The sequence below is a fragment of the Sciurus vulgaris genome (assembly GCF_902686455.1).
Source record: "Sciurus vulgaris genome assembly, chromosome: 2".
In the NCBI taxonomy this organism is placed as follows: Eukaryota; Metazoa; Chordata; class Mammalia; order Rodentia; family Sciuridae; genus Sciurus; species Sciurus vulgaris.
Window position 1 is genome coordinate 196,651,818 of NC_136462.1, and position 22,735 is coordinate 196,674,552.

General features: G+C 42.4%; 1 protein-coding gene across 1 annotated transcript in view; it reads left to right on the forward strand.

Moving 5' to 3' along the window:
• Positions 1-10: 10 nt before the first annotated feature.
• DOK5 (docking protein 5) overlaps positions 11-22,735 on the forward strand; it is a 176,576-nt gene continuing 153,851 nt past the window's right edge. Inside the window, exon 1 of the mRNA XM_079127571.1 lies at positions 11-288. Within this exon, the coding sequence (XP_078983697.1) occupies positions 223-288 (66 nt within the window). The 5' untranslated portion in view covers positions 11-222. The remainder of the gene's footprint in view (positions 289-22,735) is intronic.

The following is a 22,735-nucleotide window of genomic DNA, read 5'->3' on the forward strand; positions in this document are numbered from 1 at the left end:
CGCCGCGCTCCCCAAAGTGGCTGCGAGCCGGCCGCCCACTTTCAGGGTTGGGGGACTCGGAAAGTGATGCGCGCCTCCTGACGCCTGGCCGAGCCGCAGCCGAGCAGCTTCGCCTCTGCAACTTTCTGCCCCCGCTCTTCCTCTTGCCCCTGCCCGAAGCCCTCCCGGAGCCCCTTGGGGTGCGCGCTCTGGGCCACGGGGGTCACCGGCTGGCTGTCTGGGATGGCTTCCAATTTTAACGACATCGTGAAGCAAGGGTACGTGAGGATCCGGAGCAGGCGCCTAGGGGTAAGTATCGACCCTCTGCTGCTCTGCTCGCCGGTTCGATTGTCTCTGTCCTTCGCCCGCATCCCCGAGGTGGCCGGAGCCGGCCGGTGGGTCGCGCTGGGGCTTCCGCAGCCGGCGTCCACATCTGCCCGGGCTGCCGCGGGGAGGCCGGCGTCTAGGTATGCGGTGGTCTATCTTTATCCCGCGGGTGACTGGGCTTTCTGCTGGTGGCCACGGTGGCCACTGGAGCCCATCTGCTCGACATAAATATTTCTCCGTAGCCATGGGAGTTAGAGGCGAGAAGCCGGCGGGGTGCCCAGCCCGCCGGATGCCCCCGGTGCCCCTCGTCCCACTCGCCGCCAACTTCACTTTTTCCGGGGACGATGTGAGCGAGGGCAGTGACCCTCTGACCCCGGGGGGCGGCTTCTGCCAAGCAGAAGGTCTTCTTGGACCCGGCGCTGGACAGTGACTCACCCAGGTGTCGGCGGGCGGAGTGGGCTGGCCTCTGAACGGGGCCAGCTCGGGGTAGATACCCAGATCCGAGTTCTGCCTGGTCCTGACCTGGGCGGCGGATTTCCGTTGCGGGAATGCCGTGGAGACCCAGCGGAACGTGATACCTGGCATTGAGCAAGCGCTTCCTAGCACGAGCCGACAGGAAGAATGAATGAGGCCGAGGGCACCTGGGGACAGATGTTGACACAGGATGGCTCCTTTCCTGAACTCCCTCTCTGCTCATTTGGGGAGACTTCAGAAGTCTGCCTCTCTTTGGGCTTGAGTGATAGTGAAGAAATTCTCGAGGGAGGAAAGGATACTGGATTTTTTTTTTTTTTTTTTTTTTTTTAGATATCAAACTACCTCATTTCTCTTTACTTTGTGTCTGGTATTGTGGCTGTTTTGGTGGATGGTTTGCACTTGGGTGAGCCTGTGGCCAGGCAGTGGGGGATGAAGAGGAAAGTTCAATAAAGGCTAAAATACCAAATGTCCTGATGAAATGGCCTGGCCCTACTCAGGGTGATAAGTTGAATCGCTCACTCTACAAACATGTCATTTGGCGTCTTTCTTTTATTCAGTCTTTGGACTTTTTTTTTTTTTTTAATGTACCAGATGATTTTACTGAAAATCAAAAAGAAATTTCACAGTAGTAAGCTGAGCTAGGGAAGAATGCCTGGTTGGGGAAAAACATCCCTATTTATCAGAAAACCTTACCAATTTGTTTGGCCTTTTTCTTTCTCTCCCCTCCTCCCCCCACTGGTTACCTTGTTTTAGCAATTACACCCTGTGTTTTTGTGAATGCCTAAATATATAATTAGGGAGAAATGTAACAGAACTACCCAATCTCTATGAGCTTTGCCAAAGTTTCTGTTCTGCAACTACTCTTATCAGCAAGAGCAAGTGCTGGGGTATCTAAAGGAGTGAGTCCCATGTAAAGGGCAAGAAGAAACAGGAACTTCATATGTTTCATAAATCTATGGACCAGCCAAGTGTTACAATTTTAAAGGGAGCAATAATAAAAAACATCATTCTAATTTTACATTACTCCATCCTGTCAACTGAGGGAATTGGTGATAGACACTCATTCTGCTAGGGAGCATTCCAACAGAAATAGGACATGCATTATTAATGCACAAAGTGTGAATTATTCATAAGGATCAGAGTTTATGCCAAGTTGTGACACATGGTGACTTATTTGAAAAACTGGTTACCATCCCTTTTGAGTTAGTGGCAATTGAGGTTATTTTTTCTGTCCTATTATAACTGACAAATACAGTCCTATGTGTGCCAACATTTATGGACAGATATTTGAAGCAGAAGGGAAGGTAATATAGTTTAGTCTGCATTTGTTTCATATTTTAGAGCATTTTGAATACCAGTGAGCAGTGCACTCTACCAAGATTTTTTTCATTTTATCTGTGTTGATACTCAAAAAGATATGAGGATATTCACTGAATTATAGTTATTGCTCATGGAGAGAAAAGGTCAAAAATATGATTCAAATAAATCTGATCCGATCTCATTTGTTAACATTGATTTTAGTAATAGTTCATTTTTAAAAGTGTTCTTTTGATACACTTCACAGAGAAAGTGGATTTCATAGTTGCCAGAAGATGGTGCAAACTAAAGTTTTGTTGGAGGCTGCCAGTAATGGTGAAGGATGCTGTGGGGAAATGTCAAGGGACCCTCTGTTCAAAGTCAGGGATATAAGTGGTGCTAACCTAGGCTGCTTATAGCCCAGAAGAGCTTGCAGAATGTACATTCTGGGCCCTGGAATGAGTCTAGAGAGAGGGTGTTAGGCCTGGCCCAGAGTGGCATGCAAAAGTGCTTGTGGCTGGGGGCAGTGTGGGACCTGATGCATGCATGACCTTGCACTTCATAACCCTCCTTGGAGCTAACATGACAGAGGCTTTACTAATGGAATCCAGACAAGCGTCTGTGGATTATAACCATGTTTGAGAGGGCTTATAATTAAACAAGAAAACAGCATTTCATGGTAAGCAGCTGTTGTATCAAGGAATGTTCCCTCAGGTTTGGAAAATGAGGAGATTGGAACGAGATCTGCTTGTAGTACTCTTGGCCCTGTGACCCTTGACTTTCCAGTTTTCTAGTTTATACGGTTTACACTCTTTACTGATGTTCTTGGGAGCATTCAATAAGATAATATCTCTGAACCCCAATGACTGCTTAGAGCTTGATTCTGATTGTATTATTGTCTTTTCAAAGAGTTACGGTTGGTGAAGGTTATAGGGATTATTGATTTCCTTATTTATCTGTGTAGAAGGGTCCAAAGGCATAATTTCTTATTATTTAAATTTATTTTAACTGATGTATGAGAACATAAAAATTGTACATATTTATGGAGTATCATGTGGTGTTTGGTACATGTATACATTGTGTAATACTTAAATCAGGGTAAACATGTGTAGCTCCTCAGACATTTATCACTTCCTAATGGTAAAAAAAATTAAAAAAAAAAGGCATACATGTTTATGCAGTTCTATTCTAGAATTTTTCATTGGATGAAGCTTTTACAAAAGACACGCACATGCACACATATATGATGCATTTATGTAATCAAGTGGTTTTTCAGTGGAACAATAAATATTCGAAGAACACCTTCATTTAAGTATGTCAAAGATAAATGCGCACCTTTCACTGAGATCCTAAACTTTGTAAGTGATAAACAAATTATGCACGTATAAACTTACTGTTTTCTCTAAACACCAGAAAGCTTAATGAAATTCAGCTCATTTAATTTGAAAGTCTCAATGTGTGCACATCTGAATTCCCCAGCTTCTTCTGCATTGGTTTGTGGGGGTCTCACGTGGTGCCCTGGGCACAGCATTTGTTCAGGGATGTCGATGCTAATGTCCGGGGAGTGGAGTGGGGAGGGGAAGCCGATGTCTATAATTATCTGACTAATTCTCGGAAGACACTGAACATTTCTTCTTAGATGAGTGGTCAAACAGGCGGTTTACACACCATCCTGCAGAGGGCTTAGGTGGGTGGGTGGTATTCATGGTCTTCACTTGGTATCTTTCCTTGCAGTGGAGAAAAATTTCCAGTCAATAATTGTGCTGGCTTATCCATAATGCAAGTCTCAGAACTTAAACATGGACCTGTTTTCTTCATTTCTAGTCACTCCCTCGGCTACTTGCCTTTCTTTGCTCTTGCCTACCATAAACTTCTCATCTTGGACTACTTGAATTCTACTCAGTCAAATTCTCCTTTCTACCCTCTGCTTTCACTTGGACATCCAACAGAGGTCTCAAACTTCATGCAGGCAAACATGGTTCTTTCGTCCATACCTTCTGCTGGGGTGGGCTCCAGCTCAGTCATTAGCGGTCTCAGCATTATGGCCACCCAAGTAGAAGCCAGTCATCCATTCATCCATCTAGCGAGCCAGCCCAGAAGCCTTGCTGTCTTGCTGTGTCACTGCAACCAGTCGCTGAAGAAAGCTGGCGGGCTGTCTCTGAAGTGTGTCTAGAATACAGCTCCCACCATCCTCTGCTGCTACCCTGGGCCAAACCCCTGTCCTCTCTCCATATAATGTGGCAGTAACTGCCAGTCTCCCTGCCTGCACCCTCACTCCCTCCAGTCTGTCCCCAACACAGCAAAGTGCTGCTTGGAAACTAAGGCAGATCATGTCACTGAGCTGCTGAGACCCTAAAGGCCAGGATGACTCATCACTTTGTCTCTGTCTGCGCCCTGTGCTTGGAACGCCTCCTCTCCTCCAATGCCACCTTCTCAGCGAGGCCTCCCAGACCACCTTATTTTGATATCCCCTTCTCTGATATCCCTAGGTTTACCACTGCCTCACGTGTTAGTTTGTGTATTTTACGTGTTTATTACCTGTGTATCCCTTAGAGCATAGAATCTCCCCAAGGGCTGGGATTTCTCTTTCCTTTAATCCTAGCAGTGTTTCCAGGGCCTGGCAGAGTGGGCCCTTGACCAAGCTCCGTTGAGTGAACTGGTGGATGGAGGACCTGCCACTGTGCAGTGTTGAGCCGCAGAGGCTCTGACAGAAGACTGCTTCCAAACCCTAGCTCAGTGACTGGGGGTATGGCTTCTAGTGAGCTTTTAGATGTGCGTAAAGCCTCAGTCTTCTGAAAACAGGAGACTCTTAATACCCACCTAATGCATGCTTGTTGTAAAGGGCTTAACACAATGCTTGACACAATAAAAACCCAATTAGTGTTTATTACTGCTCTCCCTCCTGCTACCAGTGCTGTTCGAGACAGTGCTACTTAGATGATTTTATTAGTAGTAGCTTCTATGGCAGGAGCTCCTATTCTCAAAGAAATTGCTGCTTAGCAAGGGAAACAAACTTAATAACCATGAAATAATTAATGTACAAACATAACTCTTGCTTGCCACTGAAGCTGAGTATAGGTGTGTTGGCCTTTGTAAGAATTTTTTTTTTGAGTATGTGTGGTGCTGGGGATTGAACCCAGGGATGCTCTACCACTAAGCCACATTCCCAGCCCCTTTTAATTTTTTATTTTGAGACAGTGTCTAAGTTGCTGAGGCTGACCTGGAACTCGGGATCCTCCTGCCTCAGCCTCCTGAATGCTGGGATTACAGGTATGTGCCCCAGGGCCTGGGAGGCCTTTTTGGTCTTCAGGTAAGTCGCGATGTGCCTCGTAAGGAGGTGCCCGTCTCAATGAAGCTTTGGTTTGAGTGAACTCAGCAGCTTAGGAGGTGTTGCTCTTAATTTGGAGTCTTCCGTGTGGATGGATTGGTGGTCAGTTGATGGCCAACTGTCTAGGAAGAAAGATGTTCTGATCCCTCCTTTTCCCTGTTTCCCCTGACCTAATGTGCTGGACAGGAAGTTTTCAGATTTTCACGTTTGGGGATCAGTGTGTGTTTTGTGACACCATGACAAAGTCCTAACAATATGAACATTGCAGCTGCAGAAGAGAGTCATCTTGTGCCCTCGTCATGTTGTTTTGTTTTGGTGTGCACACACATACAGATACACACACCGCTAGTAAGACACACGGAGTGCTGCTGATCTTCCTCCGGGACAAGAGGCTTTGGGCACACTGTTCCAGTCCAGACACGAATGGCCAGATAGGGTGTGCAGGCCCAAGCTCCTCAGTGTCCCCTCATTTGGATGGGTTTCCCTGCTGTGGGATATACACCGTCAAAAAGGCCTCTCCGCCATGTCTTAGGCATCTTTGCTTGGATGGCCACGTGGGCGATGGGAGTCATCATGCATAGATTCAGCCTTCCTCATCTTCACCAACTCTGATTTAAGCAATGAATGGCCAATTGTGTGGCTTTGTGTGTTGACATAAGCCCAATTATGGATAGGATAATATCCCCACGTCTGCCAGGGTACTTTTAAGATCATGTTCGCTAGAACAGTAGAAATAGTTCTATTTCAGGCAGCTTTGTAGTTTTCAGGAGGAATTATTTATCTTTGGTAGTTGAAGAATTTAGTTTTTATTTGGGATTAGTTGCTGTCTTTTTTTTTTTTTTATCATTCATCAAATATTTATTGAGATCCTACGAGTGTGCAGACCTTGAATGAGACAGACACGGTTGCTGCCCTCAGGAAGCTGGCAGCCTCATATTGGGCTTGTGGTTTTTCACCAGAGGTTAATACGTGCACAGTACGCCAGGGTGGGCCGGAATCTGAGTAATGGGACCAGTACTGAAGAGAAGAGGTATCAGCAGGTTCCTCCCTGAACCATTTTTGAAGAATAAGGAAGGACCCATTTGACTTTCTCTTGCTCTAGGAATTTGGTGCTAGTCAGGTGGAAAGGAAACCTTTGGAGATTTTAGCTCAGGAAGAGCTTATGGTGCCTTCCTCCTGCAACCCCCATTCCTGTGAAATTCAAAATAAAGTTGTGAGTTTCAAAATGCCACAAGATATATGTGAATGCTGGAGTTAAAATAGCTCCTTCCCAGACTGCAGACAGCTTGCATCTTGGATAAGGACTTGGAAGCTGATCTTGGTGGAGCAGTCGGGGGCTGTCCCTGTCTTACTAGTTTTTTGAGCCTCCGCAAGTGTCCCACATCCCAGAGGACATAAAGGCTCCCATGTGTATTGTGCTCTAGAGTGGAGTAGAGCCAGGCTCCAGGGCAAGGACCTGTGTGATTTCCCTGGGGCAGTAAGTGCATCCTGGCCTGCATCAGATTCCCACAGAGGTCTGGAATCCTGTCCAGGTCCTCCCTGGCTCCCTTCAGGAGCTAAGAATCCCTGTCTTATTATAAAAAATTGAACTTTTTCTTTTTAGAGAATTACAGGTTCAAATGCATTGTAACAGTCCCTGAGAGATAGCCAGGACCTTTACCTGGCTGCCCTAGGGATGACTTGGTTCAACTTTGTAATACAGCGTCAAGACCAGGACACTGATGTTGGTCAAAACACAGAACGCTTCCCTCACCCCAGGATCCTTCCTTAGCCCCCCTGCTGCTCCCCTGTCCTGCATAATCCCAAACGCCTGACAGCCACTAGTCTGTTTTCCAGTTTAATAATTTTGTCATTTCGAGAATGTTACGTAAATGGAACCAGACATTATGTAACCATTTGGGATTGCTTTTTCTCTCACAGTAGTTCTCTGGAAAGCCAATCAGATTGTGGATTTCAGAGTTTGCTCTTTACTGCCGAGCAGTGTTCCCTGGTGTGACTGTGATGTGGTTGGTCCAGCCAGTCACCTGTTGAAGAACGCCTGGCTGTTGTGAAGAAGGCTGATTTAAACATTGGTGCAGTTTCTGTGAGAATGTTTTCCTCCTAGATGAGTGCCCAGGAGTTCCCTTGCTAGGCTGCGTGGCAGTTGCAGGTTTTGTTGTTTTAGGACACTGTTGAACCCTTGTGCCATTTGCATTTTGTTTGCATCCTGGTCACCAGTTTTGGGTGCTGCGGAGTGTGTGGTGATACCTCACGGTGGCGTTACTTTGCATCTCCCTGCTGGGTGGTCAGGTTGAGCATCTTCTTGTGTTCTCCCTTGCCGTCTGTACGTATGGTTCCATAAGGTGTCAGAGGTTGTCTTTCAACTATTGAGTTTTGAGAGTTTTTATATATTCTAGACACTTATCTCTTTTCTGATTATGATTTGCAAATGACTTTCTCTATCAGGAGCTTTCCCTTTCTATTTTCTTAGCATGGTCTTTCATGGACCAAAAGTTTAAAAAAAATTTTTTTTTCAATACTGAGTATTGAGCTCAAGGACTCATGCATGCTAAACAAGTAGTCTACCCCTGATTTATATCTCCAACCCAGAAGTTTTGAATTTTGAGGAAGCCCAGTTTATTAATTTTTTTTCCTTTTGTGGATCATACTTTTGGTGCTCTTTGTCTGCTCAAGATTCCAAAGATTTTTTTTTTTTTCCTAAAAATTTTATAGTCTTTTCTTTTACCTTCAAGCCCATCATTCATGTGAGCTCATGTACAAGGTGTATTTTAAGTCGAGGTTCATTTTTGGCCTGCGGGTGATGGGTTGTTCCAGAATCATCATTGAGAAGGTTGGCTTTTCTCTTGAGTGGGTTTGTGCATGTCCCCTCCTGAGGCCTCTGTTCTGTTCCCCTGTCGTGTACCCCTGCCTGTGCATAGCAATGTATCCTGTGTCTGTCTGCAGACACAGACAAATCAAGGTAAACTAATTCCTCCCAGTTTCTTCTGTTTTCAAAATTATTTAGCTATTGTCATTCATTCCTTTGCCTTCAGTGGAAATTTCAGAATAATATTGTCTGTAACTACTAGAAATCTTGCTAGGAGTACTGTCTCATTTTTTTTTTTTTTTTTAGCATATTTATAACTGAATGAATGCATTAGATTTTCCATGGTGGAAACAGCATAAGTTTGGGACTCACACTACTTTGAACCTCAACTTGGCCACACACTCATTGGCTCTGTAGAAAATTGCTTACTTTATCCTGATCTTCAATTTCCTCAGATATAAAAATGAGGATAATTACATACATTTTGCAAAAAATAAGTGTGTCTAGTTCTTCATCTTATGCCTGACTCATAGTAAAAACTCAATAAATGGTCATAATATTGATTTTATTTTTACTGGCAAAACATTGAGGCGTATCTGTTGTGTGTTATCTGTAAGAGCCATGAACCAGTGTAAATAATCCACTCATATCCCACCAGAAAAGCTGTCTTTCCTAATGACCTGTACCATCCCTTCTTCCTATTGCTGTTGACTTCAGTGATACATTATTTTTTAACACTGGATTTATTTAGGAACCCAGTGTTATAAAATAACGTAGTGTTTCAAATAATGAAACACCATCTTTGAAAATCAAGGGTTGAATATATTAGCCAAAATAGCAGACCTTTGGTAAAATACTGGCCACAATGTTTATACTTATTAACCCTAGCAGTGTTGTTCAGATGTGAGAATTTCAGGTCTGGACAGAGAGAGTTTTAGGGCAATAACACAACACTGAATCATAAAATGAGAGAGTTATTATTCACTGCAGCTCCAAGAGTTCATGGCTAGTGAGCCTTTTAAGAGAATAACCATCCTTAGGTACAAAGTTGTCAGATTAACAATATTTTATTACATTCATTAACTTTTTATTATGCTAAATTTTACATTTACCTTCAAGCGATTCTGTTAGTGTTTAAGATAAGAATTTATTGCTTTCTTTTAAAATAAGCTTATTTATTTTAAAAGGTGAGGTGATTTAGAAGATAATTGACTTATAGTGCAGGTGTAACCAAGCAGGGGCAAAAATCAAGGTGTGTGGCTTTGGCAGATACAGTGCAAATCCAGTTGGTGGCCTAGGCATGAATGAAGTTTGGGAAGCTCAGCACTGTTGTATTTAACCTTTTTAAAATCAGATTTTCCAAAAATTTCTTCACTTGAAGCTGCCATAGGGCTTTATTTTACACAAAATATCTTAAAAACTGGCCTCTAAGGGAAAAAAAAGTCCCATTTGTCCACCCCTCACAGAAGTTCCCTGTGTCACAGCAGGTGTGTCACCCTAGGCCTGTGCACACTTAGCTGGAGAATGCCCAAGCCCCTTGGCTGTCCCGTTCAGCTGTACCATGCTTGCGACAGTGGCTAGTGGAAAGAGAAACTCGAATGTCTTATGAATGGACTGACTCAAATTAAAACACTAGCACCGAGTTCCAAGCTTTACTTAATCACAGGTTCATTGTTTAGCTGAGGAATTAGACTCTTCACGGGTGTTTTATCATCTTAACATCATGTTTATTAATAAAAATAAATTATTTATTTCAGAACCTACAGGAACGCCTACCTCTCTGACTCCCCTGGTAGGCTGACTCTCATGGGAACAGTTTCTTGGTTTCTAGAATTCCTTGTCCCAGGATGCAGATGTTCTGGAGAATTGGCAAAAGAACCACTTTTTGAGTCTAGGTTGGTTTCCGTCAGCTGTGTCCCCAGGTCCCGAGGTTATCTAGAAACTAAAGTAGTCTTCATCATCCTTGATTCGGATGGGTGGGTATCTAAAAGGTTGAGGTTTGGCTCAAATCACAAAATGTGGTGAGGAGTGCGAGACATTCCTGAGGAGTTTGTCCTTTGGAAGACTTGGTGGGCTTGATCTTTCTCCTCTTTCTCACTGACTCTCATATCCAGATCCTGGCTTCAGACCAACCTGCTCTGACCCCCACACTGTGCCATGTGCCCCCCGTCCCTTTTTAGTCTATGCATAGGATTTAAATTAATGTTCTTATTTTTGTGCCACATGTATTGGTTAATTTCTTCCACTAGGATACAATCTGTGAGACCAGTTTACTGTTATGTCTCCAGATCTTAGCCCAGAGAAAATGCTCAAAGTTGATTGATTGAATGAATGAAAAGTTTTACTTCAGGTTAGAATAATAGAATGGAATGTTCAGATGCAAGAAGCAAATACGAAACTGGCTTTATCCTTCCTAATTGTGTTGTAGATTCTCCTCTGAGATGTAGAATGTTTAGAATTTTTCATGGTTTCTGTTTAAGATATTATCAACAAATTCAGTATCAGAGAATCAAACAATTAATGATAAAGGTCTGGACTGACACTATTAAGATTAAATTTTATTTAACTTTTATATAGATAATGTGTGTTCTTATACAAATCTGAAGATGCAAAGATTAACCACTGGACAGTAAGTTTTCCTCTTATTTCTGTACTCAAGTACCATCTAACTGTTTTCCCCCAAATGCCAATGTGAATAGTCTCTTCCAGAATAGTCTACATATCTACAGTTTCATGAGTATGAGCACATGTGTGTGTGTGTGTGTGTGTGTGTACAATCATGTGTGTGCCACGGATTCTGCAGAATCACATTTTTCTTATTTGGCGTTATATCGTGCTTTTTGTTAATTGGTTAGGATCCAGTGTATAGCCCTATCTTATACATTATTTGCTCACTTTTTCATTCTGTTTTCTTTCTTCTTCTATCTTCTTTATTCATTCTTTCCTTCTTTTAAAACGTATTATGAAGTATGTGTGTGGAATAGGTGTTCCATTTTAAAGATCACAAAACTGAGTGACTAAGAGGTCGAGGTTTGTTTCAAGTCACAAAATGCTCTATGTGGCAGGGTCTAGATTTGAATCCACGTGGCATCTCTTTTGGGAGCATTGGGGTAATTCCATTTTGTTTTCTCTGTTACAAACAGTACTGCAGACCACCCCCTCCCCAGTGGGAGCCCACAGGTGAGCAAATCCTTAGAAATGGGACTTACCATCCAGGGGTTTTGCGTGTATGAAGATGGCTGGCTGTGGAGGTGTCCATGACTCTCATGGACAGTGCATGAGCCAGCCGTGTCCTGCCCTGGCCACTGGGTGCTTGGAGAGCTTTGCAATTCTTTCCTCTCTGCTAGCTGAGAAATGGACCCCTCTGTTATAGATTATCTGAAGATTGAGACTAAATTTTTGTCTATTTTATAATTAGAGTCTTTTCAGCTTTGCGGTCTTTTTTTTTTTTAAGAAATGATGTTTAGCCAAGTTAAAAAGTAGGTATTAAGTAAACATTTGGAAACATATAATTCATTATTACTTTATTAAAATAAAAAATACCTTCTTGGAAAAAGACTTGTGAAATCATTCATGAAGAAAATGAGATAAATTGTATGTTAATTGTGACTATGTCTATTTTTTTCTAAAAATTGAATATAAACTTTGAAATGTTGATCGGTATTTCTTGGGTGAAAAGGTTTATCCTTTCATTGGATCAGATCAATGCCTGTTGACTAATGTCACCAGCCTGCCTTTTCATTGACCTGATTGATCTTGTAAAAGGCTTCAGGTGAGCCAGGCTGGGCGGCAGGGTGGAGGGATTGTGGGAGGTGACACAAATCCCTTAATTGGTAGCTAGACACAACCTCTGACTATTGCCTTTGCTGTCCCTAGGCATCAAGGAGCACAGGCCTCGCTGAGTCTGGAGTCTCTTCCGTCCCTGAGCTCCCATATTAAATGATAAACAGACAAGAAACCCCAGCATAGAACATAGATTCGTAAATCCCAGGACGCTCCAAGGGTTTTGTGGAGTTCAGTCCTCTGACGTGTTGGTAGGCCTTCGGTAGCATGCACCGAAGGGCAGTCCAGACATGTGCAGGAGGGGAACCTGGATAGAATAAGGAGGAACTGATTTTCAGCCCTGTGATGCCTCTGGTCATCAGCTGTGACCAGAGCATGTCACTCAACTGCTCTCACCCAGCTTCCATGGCAGCTAGACGCAGGTATAAAGGCCTGACCTCTCTCCCTCTCCTGCCCCCTCCTCTGTGACTGTGGATGCCGAGTGCACAACTGAGTACATGGAATGTTCTGTGTAGCCCTAGGGTGGCTCCCCAGTGTCCCCTCGGCTTCCTGAGTTCAAGACAGCAGAGAAACCTTGGATTGCTCTCCTGAACTAATGAGTGTCAGACAAAACAAGAACTGAAAACCTTTATGTGTTTTAGATTCCAAAAGTTACCTTGTTTGAGAAAAGGGGAGAATTTAATTCCTAGAATGAGAGAGAGAGAGAGAGGCAGAGAGAGAGAGAGACAGAGAGAGAGAAGGGATGGAGAGAGTCAGAGGGGAAGGGCATATTCTATCTACAACAACAGATGACATAAACACACTCATGCACATGTTTATGTGTTTATATATGCACATCCATCTATAGACAGCTACAATATTTAACACTTATATATATAATTTTAATTAATATTTTACATCATATATACATACTAAGAAATAGAACATTCTATTGCACAAAAGGATCAATGAAGAAAAAATTTTCCTTCCCGCCACAGATTGGTTTCACTTCTCCAGGATTACCATTCTTAGCAGATTCTTGTACATCTGCAGAGATTTTTTGCACAGACATATGTAAATGCGCACGTGATTCTGTGGGCACCTATGTAATTTGTTCTACACCTTTGGGTTCACATTATGTATTCTCTGCCCCTTTTATTTTAGGTTGGAACACTTTCCAAAAATTTTAATGGATGCTCAACATTTGTTTATTGTTTATGCCATGATTTATTTAATTAGTGCACGAATAGCAGGCATTTTAAGGTAATTTTCTGTTTTTGCTGTTTAAACAATGAAGTAGGGGCATGCTCGGGCATGTGCTTATGTCTAAAGATGAATCCTAAAACGCAAGTTGCTCTTGCAAAGTTATGCGTTGACAGTGTTCATAAATGGAACCAGAGTTCCTCTAGGAGGCTGTACCAGTACAATGGGGCCAGGAGACTCATGGGTATTTGTTGTACCTGGTTCTAGCTCAGAGTGTGTTTAAGTGTGTGCACGCGCATGTGCATGTGCACATGCGCACAGCATTCCCTGGCTCAGTCCCTCACTTGCAAATCTGTGCTGCGTGTGGCAGATTGATCACTTAAAAAATTCAGCCTGATCCTGTCTGCCCCTGCTTGAACTCTCCGGGGCTTCCTCTCATTTCTGCTCAAGACACTGCCCCGTGGACCCCGCTGGCCTGGCCCACCGTGTCACACCGGTCCCCAGCATCAGCAGGAGTAGACCATCCCCTTTGATCCTCTCGTGGCTCAGCTCTTTCCTTTCTCTCCTGAACATGTCTGTCTTTCTATTCACTGGAAATTTCTTCCCCTCCTCTTTGCTTCTCTGATTCCTTCTCATCCTGAAAATCATCTGGGAGGTCATTGATGTGCTGCTGCTTTTCCTGACACCAGCCCCCGTCTACATGGTGGAGGGCATGTTACCCATAGGTGGACATGGCATTTAAGTAAACTGAAACGACTAAATAATTCTCAAGTCTTTGGTGTCCCATCCACATTGTAAGTGTAGCCGCATAAGCGGTCACCAGCGGCTACCATGTTGGACGATACCGACGTAAAATGTTTCTGCCACCATAGAGGATTCCACCGAGTGGTGCTGCCTTGTCCCTTTAAAGTGATGTTTTGTTGGTTTTAGCCTCGCTGGCTTGTGAGCCCCCTGGGGCACAGCTTGCTTTTCTCCTCCTTCTTGCTCTTTCTCCCCTTGAAGAGTGAGTGGTGAGTGAGAGCACTCCCCCGGCTCCCGGCTCCATTGTGCCTTCGGGAAGGGACCGACACTCCCTCCTCTACCCAGTCCTCTTCACCGCGCCCTTCCATGGCGATCCCACTCCTCACCTCATCGCCTCTTCCTTTAGGCTGACACGCCAGAATCCGGGGCCCGACTGGGAATCTTGACAGTGACCGGCGTGACCTGGGTGGTGGGCATCAGAGTGTGTCGCCTGGACCCCACCACCCCACCTTCAGGCTGAAGCAGCATCCCCCCCAACAGGAGTGCTGTTTGAGCCCACCCCGCCCCAAGCCCTGCAGAGCGCTGCTGGGCCCAAAGCCAAGCCCCTTTCCTGTGGCCTTGCCCACAGTCAACGACTGCTCCAGCTGGGGACAGCTCTGCCAGCACGCAGGTTCCTGGGAGGCTCTTGTTGAGAGCACCTTACCACTGACCTGCGCCCTTCACTCCTCCAACATGTGACCCCAAGAGCTCTGCTCAGTAAATGTCCTGTGTGCGAATCTCCTTCCCAGGATCTGCTTCCTGGGAAACTCAAAGCAGCAACCCCATGATGTGTAAATGAGCATCTGCAGCTTTAGCCCAACTTTCCTAAGACTCGTCCAGAATTTTTACAAGCACCTGGCTTGATTTAGTGGCCCATAGTTGCTCCCTGTTTTGATCCAGTGTTCTAAAAGCTATAGTGGTTCTTTAATTTTCATAAAATGGAAATTTGTTATTTATTTAACTTATTTAACTTAATAACTTATTTAACTTATTATATTGTTAAAACATTCTGATCTCTTCAATAGATTCATCTATTGAATGAAGATACTTTAGTACATTGAATTCGGATGGGGTAAATTATCAGTATCAACCATTATTTTATTTTTTTTCTGGAGGAAGAAGCTCCAGTAAACAGTAGGTGAGGTTTATATGCATATTATTTGAGCTCCGTTTTTGTTTTTTTGCATGAAAGGTCTGATTATAGCTCTCCGTCCTGAGAACCTGTTTATACCATCATAAAAAGGTATTCTGGCCGGCTTGTTGCAACCCAGAGGAAAGGAACGCTTTTGTCAAGGGATTTGATTCCACTTTATCCTGGACAGGGCATTTGACCATGAAATAGCCCAGTCACCAAAGAAGAGCAGGTTGATTCTTTCCTCATAGCTGGGTCCATGGGCGACTATGATTTTCTGGGGACTGTTTGTATAATCAGTGGAGACATGGAGCTTACAGAGGTGTGCGGACCAGCAGGTGTTTTGAGATTGATTAAGATTTCAGAAGGGAAGTACCTTTCCCGGGCTTCTGGGCTACTTGTTAAGGGGGAATGGACCAGTTTTACACACAGGACTGGAAGAGTTCTGTATTATTTCAGAACTTCAGAATTTCTGATAGTTACAATCATTGGGGGGGGGACGCGGTAGGGGGGTACCTGGGCAGTGTCTTTATTGACCTTTAATTTTGAAACTAAATTTTCAGAGATATTCGAGGTTGAATTTTCCAAAAATGAAAAAAACCCTTTTATTGAGGACTGATGGCTCTACTGTTCACTTTAAGAATGAGCCAACTTTCTGCTAGTTAAGGTTATGTATTCCAGGGATTTTGTAATCTTGGTTTAGGTAGTTATTAAGCATCCAGAGTTAGAATTAGCAGTTTTCCATTTCATCTTCCAAAGTTTCAGACTGAGAAAAGCATTGGTGTGTTCATTGGAGAAAAGACCATCAGAAAGTATATGTTCTTTTCAAGTTTCTCAGTATTCTTTGCTCTAACAAGGCATGCAATGAAGACTAAGTTAAATTTAAGGGATACCATGTTTAAAAATAATATCATATATTCCAGTCAGAGAAAAGAAGAAGTAGACCTTCATAGTGCAAAGAGAATTGATATTAATTGGTTTGATTGCTGTATTTTATTGATGGGGAAACGGAGGGTGAGGGAGATTTCGTGACTTCTGAAGGCTCTGGCTTCCCCGGAACTGTACTTTTAAGCTGTAGAGTCTGTAACCTTGAACTGAGAGCACAAATGGCTGTGAGAGGTTGGGGACAGATCTTTCTGTGTCACTGCTTCACTCTGCTTTTGGGCATGTTGCTTAACCTCTCCTGATCTCAGTGTCCTCAGCTAAATGGTGTCATTTATGAGATAGTTCCTATCTCATGGGGATGTCGTGGACACTAATTGGAGGAGTTAATATACAGCATTTCTTAGCCTGTAGGTTGCTTTGCAAAGCAGGTTCCAAAGCTGGAGACCCTGGTTGGCTGTTCACTTGGATTCTTGAGCCAACCACACCACCAGGAGTTTAGAAGGCCCTTAATGAACCAGTGGATGAATATCATGAACCAAAATGGGAAGGAACTGCTTCATGTACTACTTAGGATGGAATTGTTGTCAACTTAAAATGTCTTAAACAGTCTTGCATTTGAAGTTTATATAGGTACTTCACTCTTTAAACAGCTGTTTCTAAACTCTTATAATTAAGGTATCTAAAATGTCTAAGGTATTAAACATTAATTTAAGGTATTAAAATGTTGGTAAGGTTTTACTTTGTCTGTTGGCGCTGCTCTAAACAAAAATACTACAGACTGGGTAATTCATACAGGATAAAAATTCATTTCTCACAATTCTAGAGGCTGGAAGTCCAGGGTCAAGGTTGTTAACAGGCCTGGTGTCTAATGGGGGCCCAGTCTCTGCTTCCAAGATGGCGCCTTGCTGCAACCCTGGAGTGGAGGAATGCCATATCCTCACATGGCAGAAAAACAAAGAAGAGCCAAAAGTAAATAAATAAAAAAATTTAAAAAGCCTATTTGGTTTCCTCTAGAGTTCTTCTTTTTTTTCCCCAAGTACTGAGGATTGAACCCAGTGTTACTCTACTACTGAGCTGCACTCTTGGTCCTTTTCACTTGTTATTTTGAGATAATCTCACTAAGTTGCTGAAGCTGACCTTGAACTTGCAATCCTCCTGCCTCAGCCTCCTGAGTCTCTGGATTACATCCCTCTAATTCTTATAGAGCATTAACCCACCCATGAGGGCAGAACCCTCGCAGATCAGTCACTTCTTGAAGGCCACATCTGTTTACGTTGTTGTACTGGGGGAGTGTGCTTCACATGGGCTTTTGGAGGGGACACAAAGCACAGCAGGCGTCTCTTAGAAGAACTGAGTGGAAGTTGGAAGGTGTACCTGTAAGGTGAAAAGTCACTGTCGGATGAATTTGAAGTCTTTCTGAATGAATGGATAATATTTGTAGGGTGGCTTCTCCTTCCCTCTTTTGCTGTATCTTGTAGAAAACTATCGCAGTATATTGTAACTGTGTCAGAAAAAAAGAACCGTTTTGGCACTACCTGTGCGCATCTCTGTTAGTATAAGGCTGAAGAAAATGAATTCTAAGGCATGGTTTCTAAGTAGTAGTTGGGTTTTTCCCCTAAGAAGTGACAATGGTTTTAAGTAAGGTGAGTTGGGGTGGTCATTAGCTTTTTTTTTTTTTTTTTTTTTTTTTAAAATGCTTTAAAAAATCTACTTATGTATTGTATTCATTTAGCTATCTGTGTGGTTGCTTTAACAATGCACATTTATACCTTTGCAGCATGATAAAAACAATATATGGCTCCTATTGGCCAGAGATAAGGACCTGCCACTGGGAAATGAGAGTTTTTAAATGAGCCCACTTTATTTAAAATATATTGGAAATCTGTTCTCTGCGTGATAAGGGCATATATTCATATATTGTGTTGTCCTGGAAAACATCATCTAATAATGTCCCTGACCTTTTCTGGTATTTATCTGGTGACACCTTGGAGACTGACAGATCGTGCTCATCCATATGTAAATGTACCCATTTGTCACTTTCACTGTATATTTTCCTTCTCAGGAGAGGCAGCTAGGCACCTTAGCATAATTATTGTGGCTTTGTCCCAACCATTATACAACATCTTGACAACTAGAATGAAATTTATTTTCCTTTAGTGACCATTATTAATGTTGTTTTAATTAAGGGCATTGATAGCATGGGGTTTCAGCAACATCTCTCTCCATGTCATAAATTAGAAGATTGCATTGTCTCCTTAGATATTATATTAAGTTTGTCAAGGGAACAATAGCAACTTGGGTTGTCAAAAGAGAAAGATGGGGTTTGGATTCATGCCCTGTATGTTTAATATTGCCACTTTGGACGTTAAGACTCTGTGGTCAGATTGAGCAAATGGGAAAAGGAAGTTGAGTCAATTTTTCAGAGTAAATCAAGCTGATTTTCAGTTGCAATGTATCTTGATGATTTGTTCACTTCTAGATTTCTCTATCATTTTGCAAATGTTAGTGTTTGTGGTATGTAGAAGAATTGCATCAAATATTTAAGAACCAGGATCCTGGTGAACTTTGTAAATTGTATAACCAATGGCTTTTGTTTAAGGCAGTAGTAGAAAGTGGGGAAGGAGAGGATTATGTCCCTTCAAGCTTATTTTATAAAGGTTCATTTCCCAAAATTTAATATTTTTGTAAGTTTTGACTCTTAAACCAAGTAAGTGTTTTTCTGTGGAAGAATGAAGTCATCTGACTACCCCATCGTTGTGGTCTGTTATCCTGCAGATGTTGAAATATAGCAGTAATGACAGAAGTTATGAGCTCTGTGAATTAGTATTCTGAGGTTGAACTTCATCATGGGAAGCTTAGCAGTAGCTGGTGTGATTAGCAAAGGTTCTATCTCTAGGCATGTGGAGGAGAGTTAGTTACTGCTGGTGATTCCCATTTTATGGGTGAAGAAATTGAAGGTCCAGAGCAATAAGACTTGTCCAAAGTCACATGGTCCACAACATGAACCTTGAAGTTGGGCGTGGGTGTATTTAATTAACTTAGATTAACTCTTGGGGCAACGCTTAATTGTGGGTGTTACTCTCTTCGGAGAGAGGATGAGGATTCTAGCCTGCCGTTCTGAGTTTCCTGTGTTCGACATCTCTGCCTTCTCTCTTCCCTGATTCTTGAAGTTCCTGTGTTTGAGCACCTCTTAAAGCTTCAGGAAATGCAAGTGCAAAGAGGTGTGCAGTATTCCTGAGTCACAGAAATGGCCCAGAATTGAAGAGAGTTTGGATTTATGGCCATGGTGCTGGTGTCTGCTGGATCTGCTCCCTTACCTACCCTGGTAGAAATACACCCAGAAGTGCCTGGGATGTTCTGTGGGTGAGGAAGTGTGGGTGAATCAGGCATCAGCCACCGACTGCAAGGGGGCGTGTTCTGCCACCAGGCAGCTGGAACATCCCACTTGAGCCCTCGAGAGGAGCGGTTACTAAGTGTAAGGTGTGCTGCTTCGCGTGCGTTCTCTCTGGACAATTTAAAAAGACCGCTGTGTACACGAGTAGGATTAAGACACAGGCTGATTGACCGAGGTTATGCAAACAAGACCCCCTCAGTTTTTATGGCTGACCACATGACTTGCCTAGGTGGTTGGAGTGCCAGATGACAGCACACTGGTCATCTTAATGTCAGAAAACAGGACTAGCTGAAGACCTTGAATTCTTACCCTAATATTGTCTTTTGAGCTATTAACTTGAACATTATTTACCTAATTCTCTGAAAAGGAGGAGAAACTTCAAAAGTTGCTAAAGAAGAAAAGAACTAAACAATGAACTTGAAGGAACACAGGGAATCCCCTCGCTGACTTGGAAAGCTTTGCAGTGCTGCCACCGGGGTGTCCGAGAACTCTTGCAGGGTTATTTATTCCTTTAGGAAAACAGACTAAAGCTGAATTCTTTAAATAGAACCCTTAGAAGAATTTTAATAGCAGGATCCCTGCAGTTGATACGGCAAACAAAATTTGAACACTGAACACAGAGAAAACTGAAGACTACATTGGTGCTCATCACCATTTATTTCCTTTTTATTGTCATTGGGTGCATTTTCCAATATCTTCCCTGTTACAAAATGAGATAAACCTGTTGTGTGAATACGATTTATTATTTTAGTATGTATCTTTCCATTGTTTTCAGCCTGAACATCAAATTTTTCACATGGTTGCAAGTAGTACATATTTACAACATCATATCCTGTGTATGTTTTCAAATGTACAGTCAGTCCTCCAGTCCTTGGGTTTTGCATCCATGGATTCAGCTAACCTTGGATCTAAACCATTTTTAAAACTTGCATCTGTACTGAACATGTACAGATGTTTTTCTTGTCACCGTTCGCTAAACAATACCGTACAACCACTTACGTAGCATTTACATTGTATTCAGTGTTATAAGTAATCCAGAGATGATTTAAAGTACACAAGAGGATGTGAGTAGGTTCTAAGGAAATACTGCACCGTTTTATATGAGGGTCTTGAGCCCTCAGGGATTTCCCTGTCTGCGGGGGTCCTGGAACAAGTGCCTTGTGGATGCTGAGGGAGGACTGTATCGTGTTACATTGTGAATATTTTCACAAATGGCTACAAAATGTTGAAACTATAACTTTGAAGCCCCTGATGACTAGGTGCATAATTTATTTGATAATTAAAACATTTAAATTGTTTCTAATTACAAATAACATGCAGGCTGTTAAACTTTGACCATGTTTTGAATTGTTTCCTTGGAAAGGATGTGATTATGAGGCTGGAGAGTTTGAATATTTTATGACCCTTGATACATATCATAAATTAACTTCCCTATGGGCTATGACAATTTACACTACTGCCTGCAGTGTCTGAGAGGACAAAGATCAGTGTTTAAGACTAGGTCTGGCACCATGCCGAAGATGAAACTGTCGTTCTGTTTGCTTTGCAGTCAGCTGAGCTCAGGTTATAGGACTTGGCTCAGGACCCTATACTAAATAGTTTAACAGAGTCATCCCTCTGGCCCTCCTCGGTACGTTTCTGCCCTTTGCATGAAGACATTTATGGTGTTTTGTGACTTCCATGATTTTCGAGCCTCTGCAAATTCTTTAACTCATTAAGGAATTTCATTATAACCAGAGAAAATTAAACATGCATTCTTGCAAGGGTGAGCCATGATGTCTGTAGCACATTAATAACTGCTCCCAAATGATTTCAGTGAACATTTCGATTTCATTTGTTATAGAACTGGGAAGAGGACATGTGATATCAATTCCTGAATTTTGAGCACATTTAATGCCTCAGTTAATGCTGCGAATGCAACTTACCCTTTATACTTGCTAATAATGGAGGGCCCTGAATTTGGTTGTGCGGTGTATGCCCTTTATCGGTCATTCCCATTGGTAAAGCTATCTGTGTCCATTGCAGTGGTGGGAAAGCCAGTGACCAGGGTGAGTGCCCTTGTCAGTAAGTTCTGCTCACAGTGAATCTGCTCCCTGGCTATGGGTGGTATGGATGTAGCGTATCAGAAACCATGTTAACAACAGAGTCAGTTGAATAATCATTGTACTAGTCCCCTGACCATTCTAGTAGCTTAAGATAGTTAATGCATCTAAATTCATCTGTGTTTCCATGCATTGCACACATTCATTTACAAATTCAGCAACACCCTTTCATTGAGTTTCTGCAATGTGTAAGACTGGTTCTTTGCTCTGAAGTCAGAGCAAACCAGAAATGGATTAATGCCAAATATTCCTTGGATATGCTTTCATTTAATCAGTCATGTTAACGTCACTCTAACAGTTAACACCATTTAAATGCAGATTTTACAGTTACTCAGTTTCAGTTTATGTGGATTTAAATTTTAGCATTAAAAGTTACAAAAGGTGAACAGTAAAACCCCTCACCCCTCTGTCATAGCCAGTCAGTTCTCTCCAAAATAGCAGGCAGGCGCCTACACATTTTTCCTAGCTCTATTTCAGGCTTATGCCAACATGTATTCGCAGACTTACACCTTCACATTTTTACATTGTGTGGTGCGTGTACTTATATCCCATTTCCCCCATAGAAATGATACATACTGTGTATACATTATTGTTTATCTATCTTATGTCACTTAATACATTTTGAAAATCTCTCATCATGACTTAGAGATCACCCTTAATTTTTTTTTCTGGCTGCCTGGTATTAAATTATGTTACTCTATTAATTTTGAATGCTTAAGTCTTTTATCCTTTCATTGTTATAAAGAGCACTGCAGTGAATACCTTTGTGCTTGGGTTTCTTTCCTTTTGTTTTTTTTTTAACATAACTGGAATCGTATGTCTAATGTGAATAGATTTTTATGGCTATTGAAAAGCATTTTTCACATGATCAGGAAGTATTGATCTGCAGTGTGTCTGGAATACTCTGTTGTGGGTGAGTAGCTGGAGGTGCAGTTGTGTATTTATATTTGCAGGCCTCTGCCGGAGTTTCCACAAGGAATAAATGCAGTTGCTAGTTGGTGTCAGAGACAGGAGGAGGACTGGGAGATAGACTTGGGAGCAGACTGATTATTGCACACCCCTGACATCATTCTGAATCTTGAGCCATGTAAAGGTGTTCTTTTTTTTTTTTTTTTTTTTAAATCAATTTTAACTGTGGAGTTCAAAAAGTGTAATTCACCATTTTACTGCCATTTTTGATATATGGGTACAAATGGCTTAAAAATAAGGGAAGTACAGTACCATGAAGTGAAGCATGGAAAGCAAACAAGTAGATAGTCATGGGATG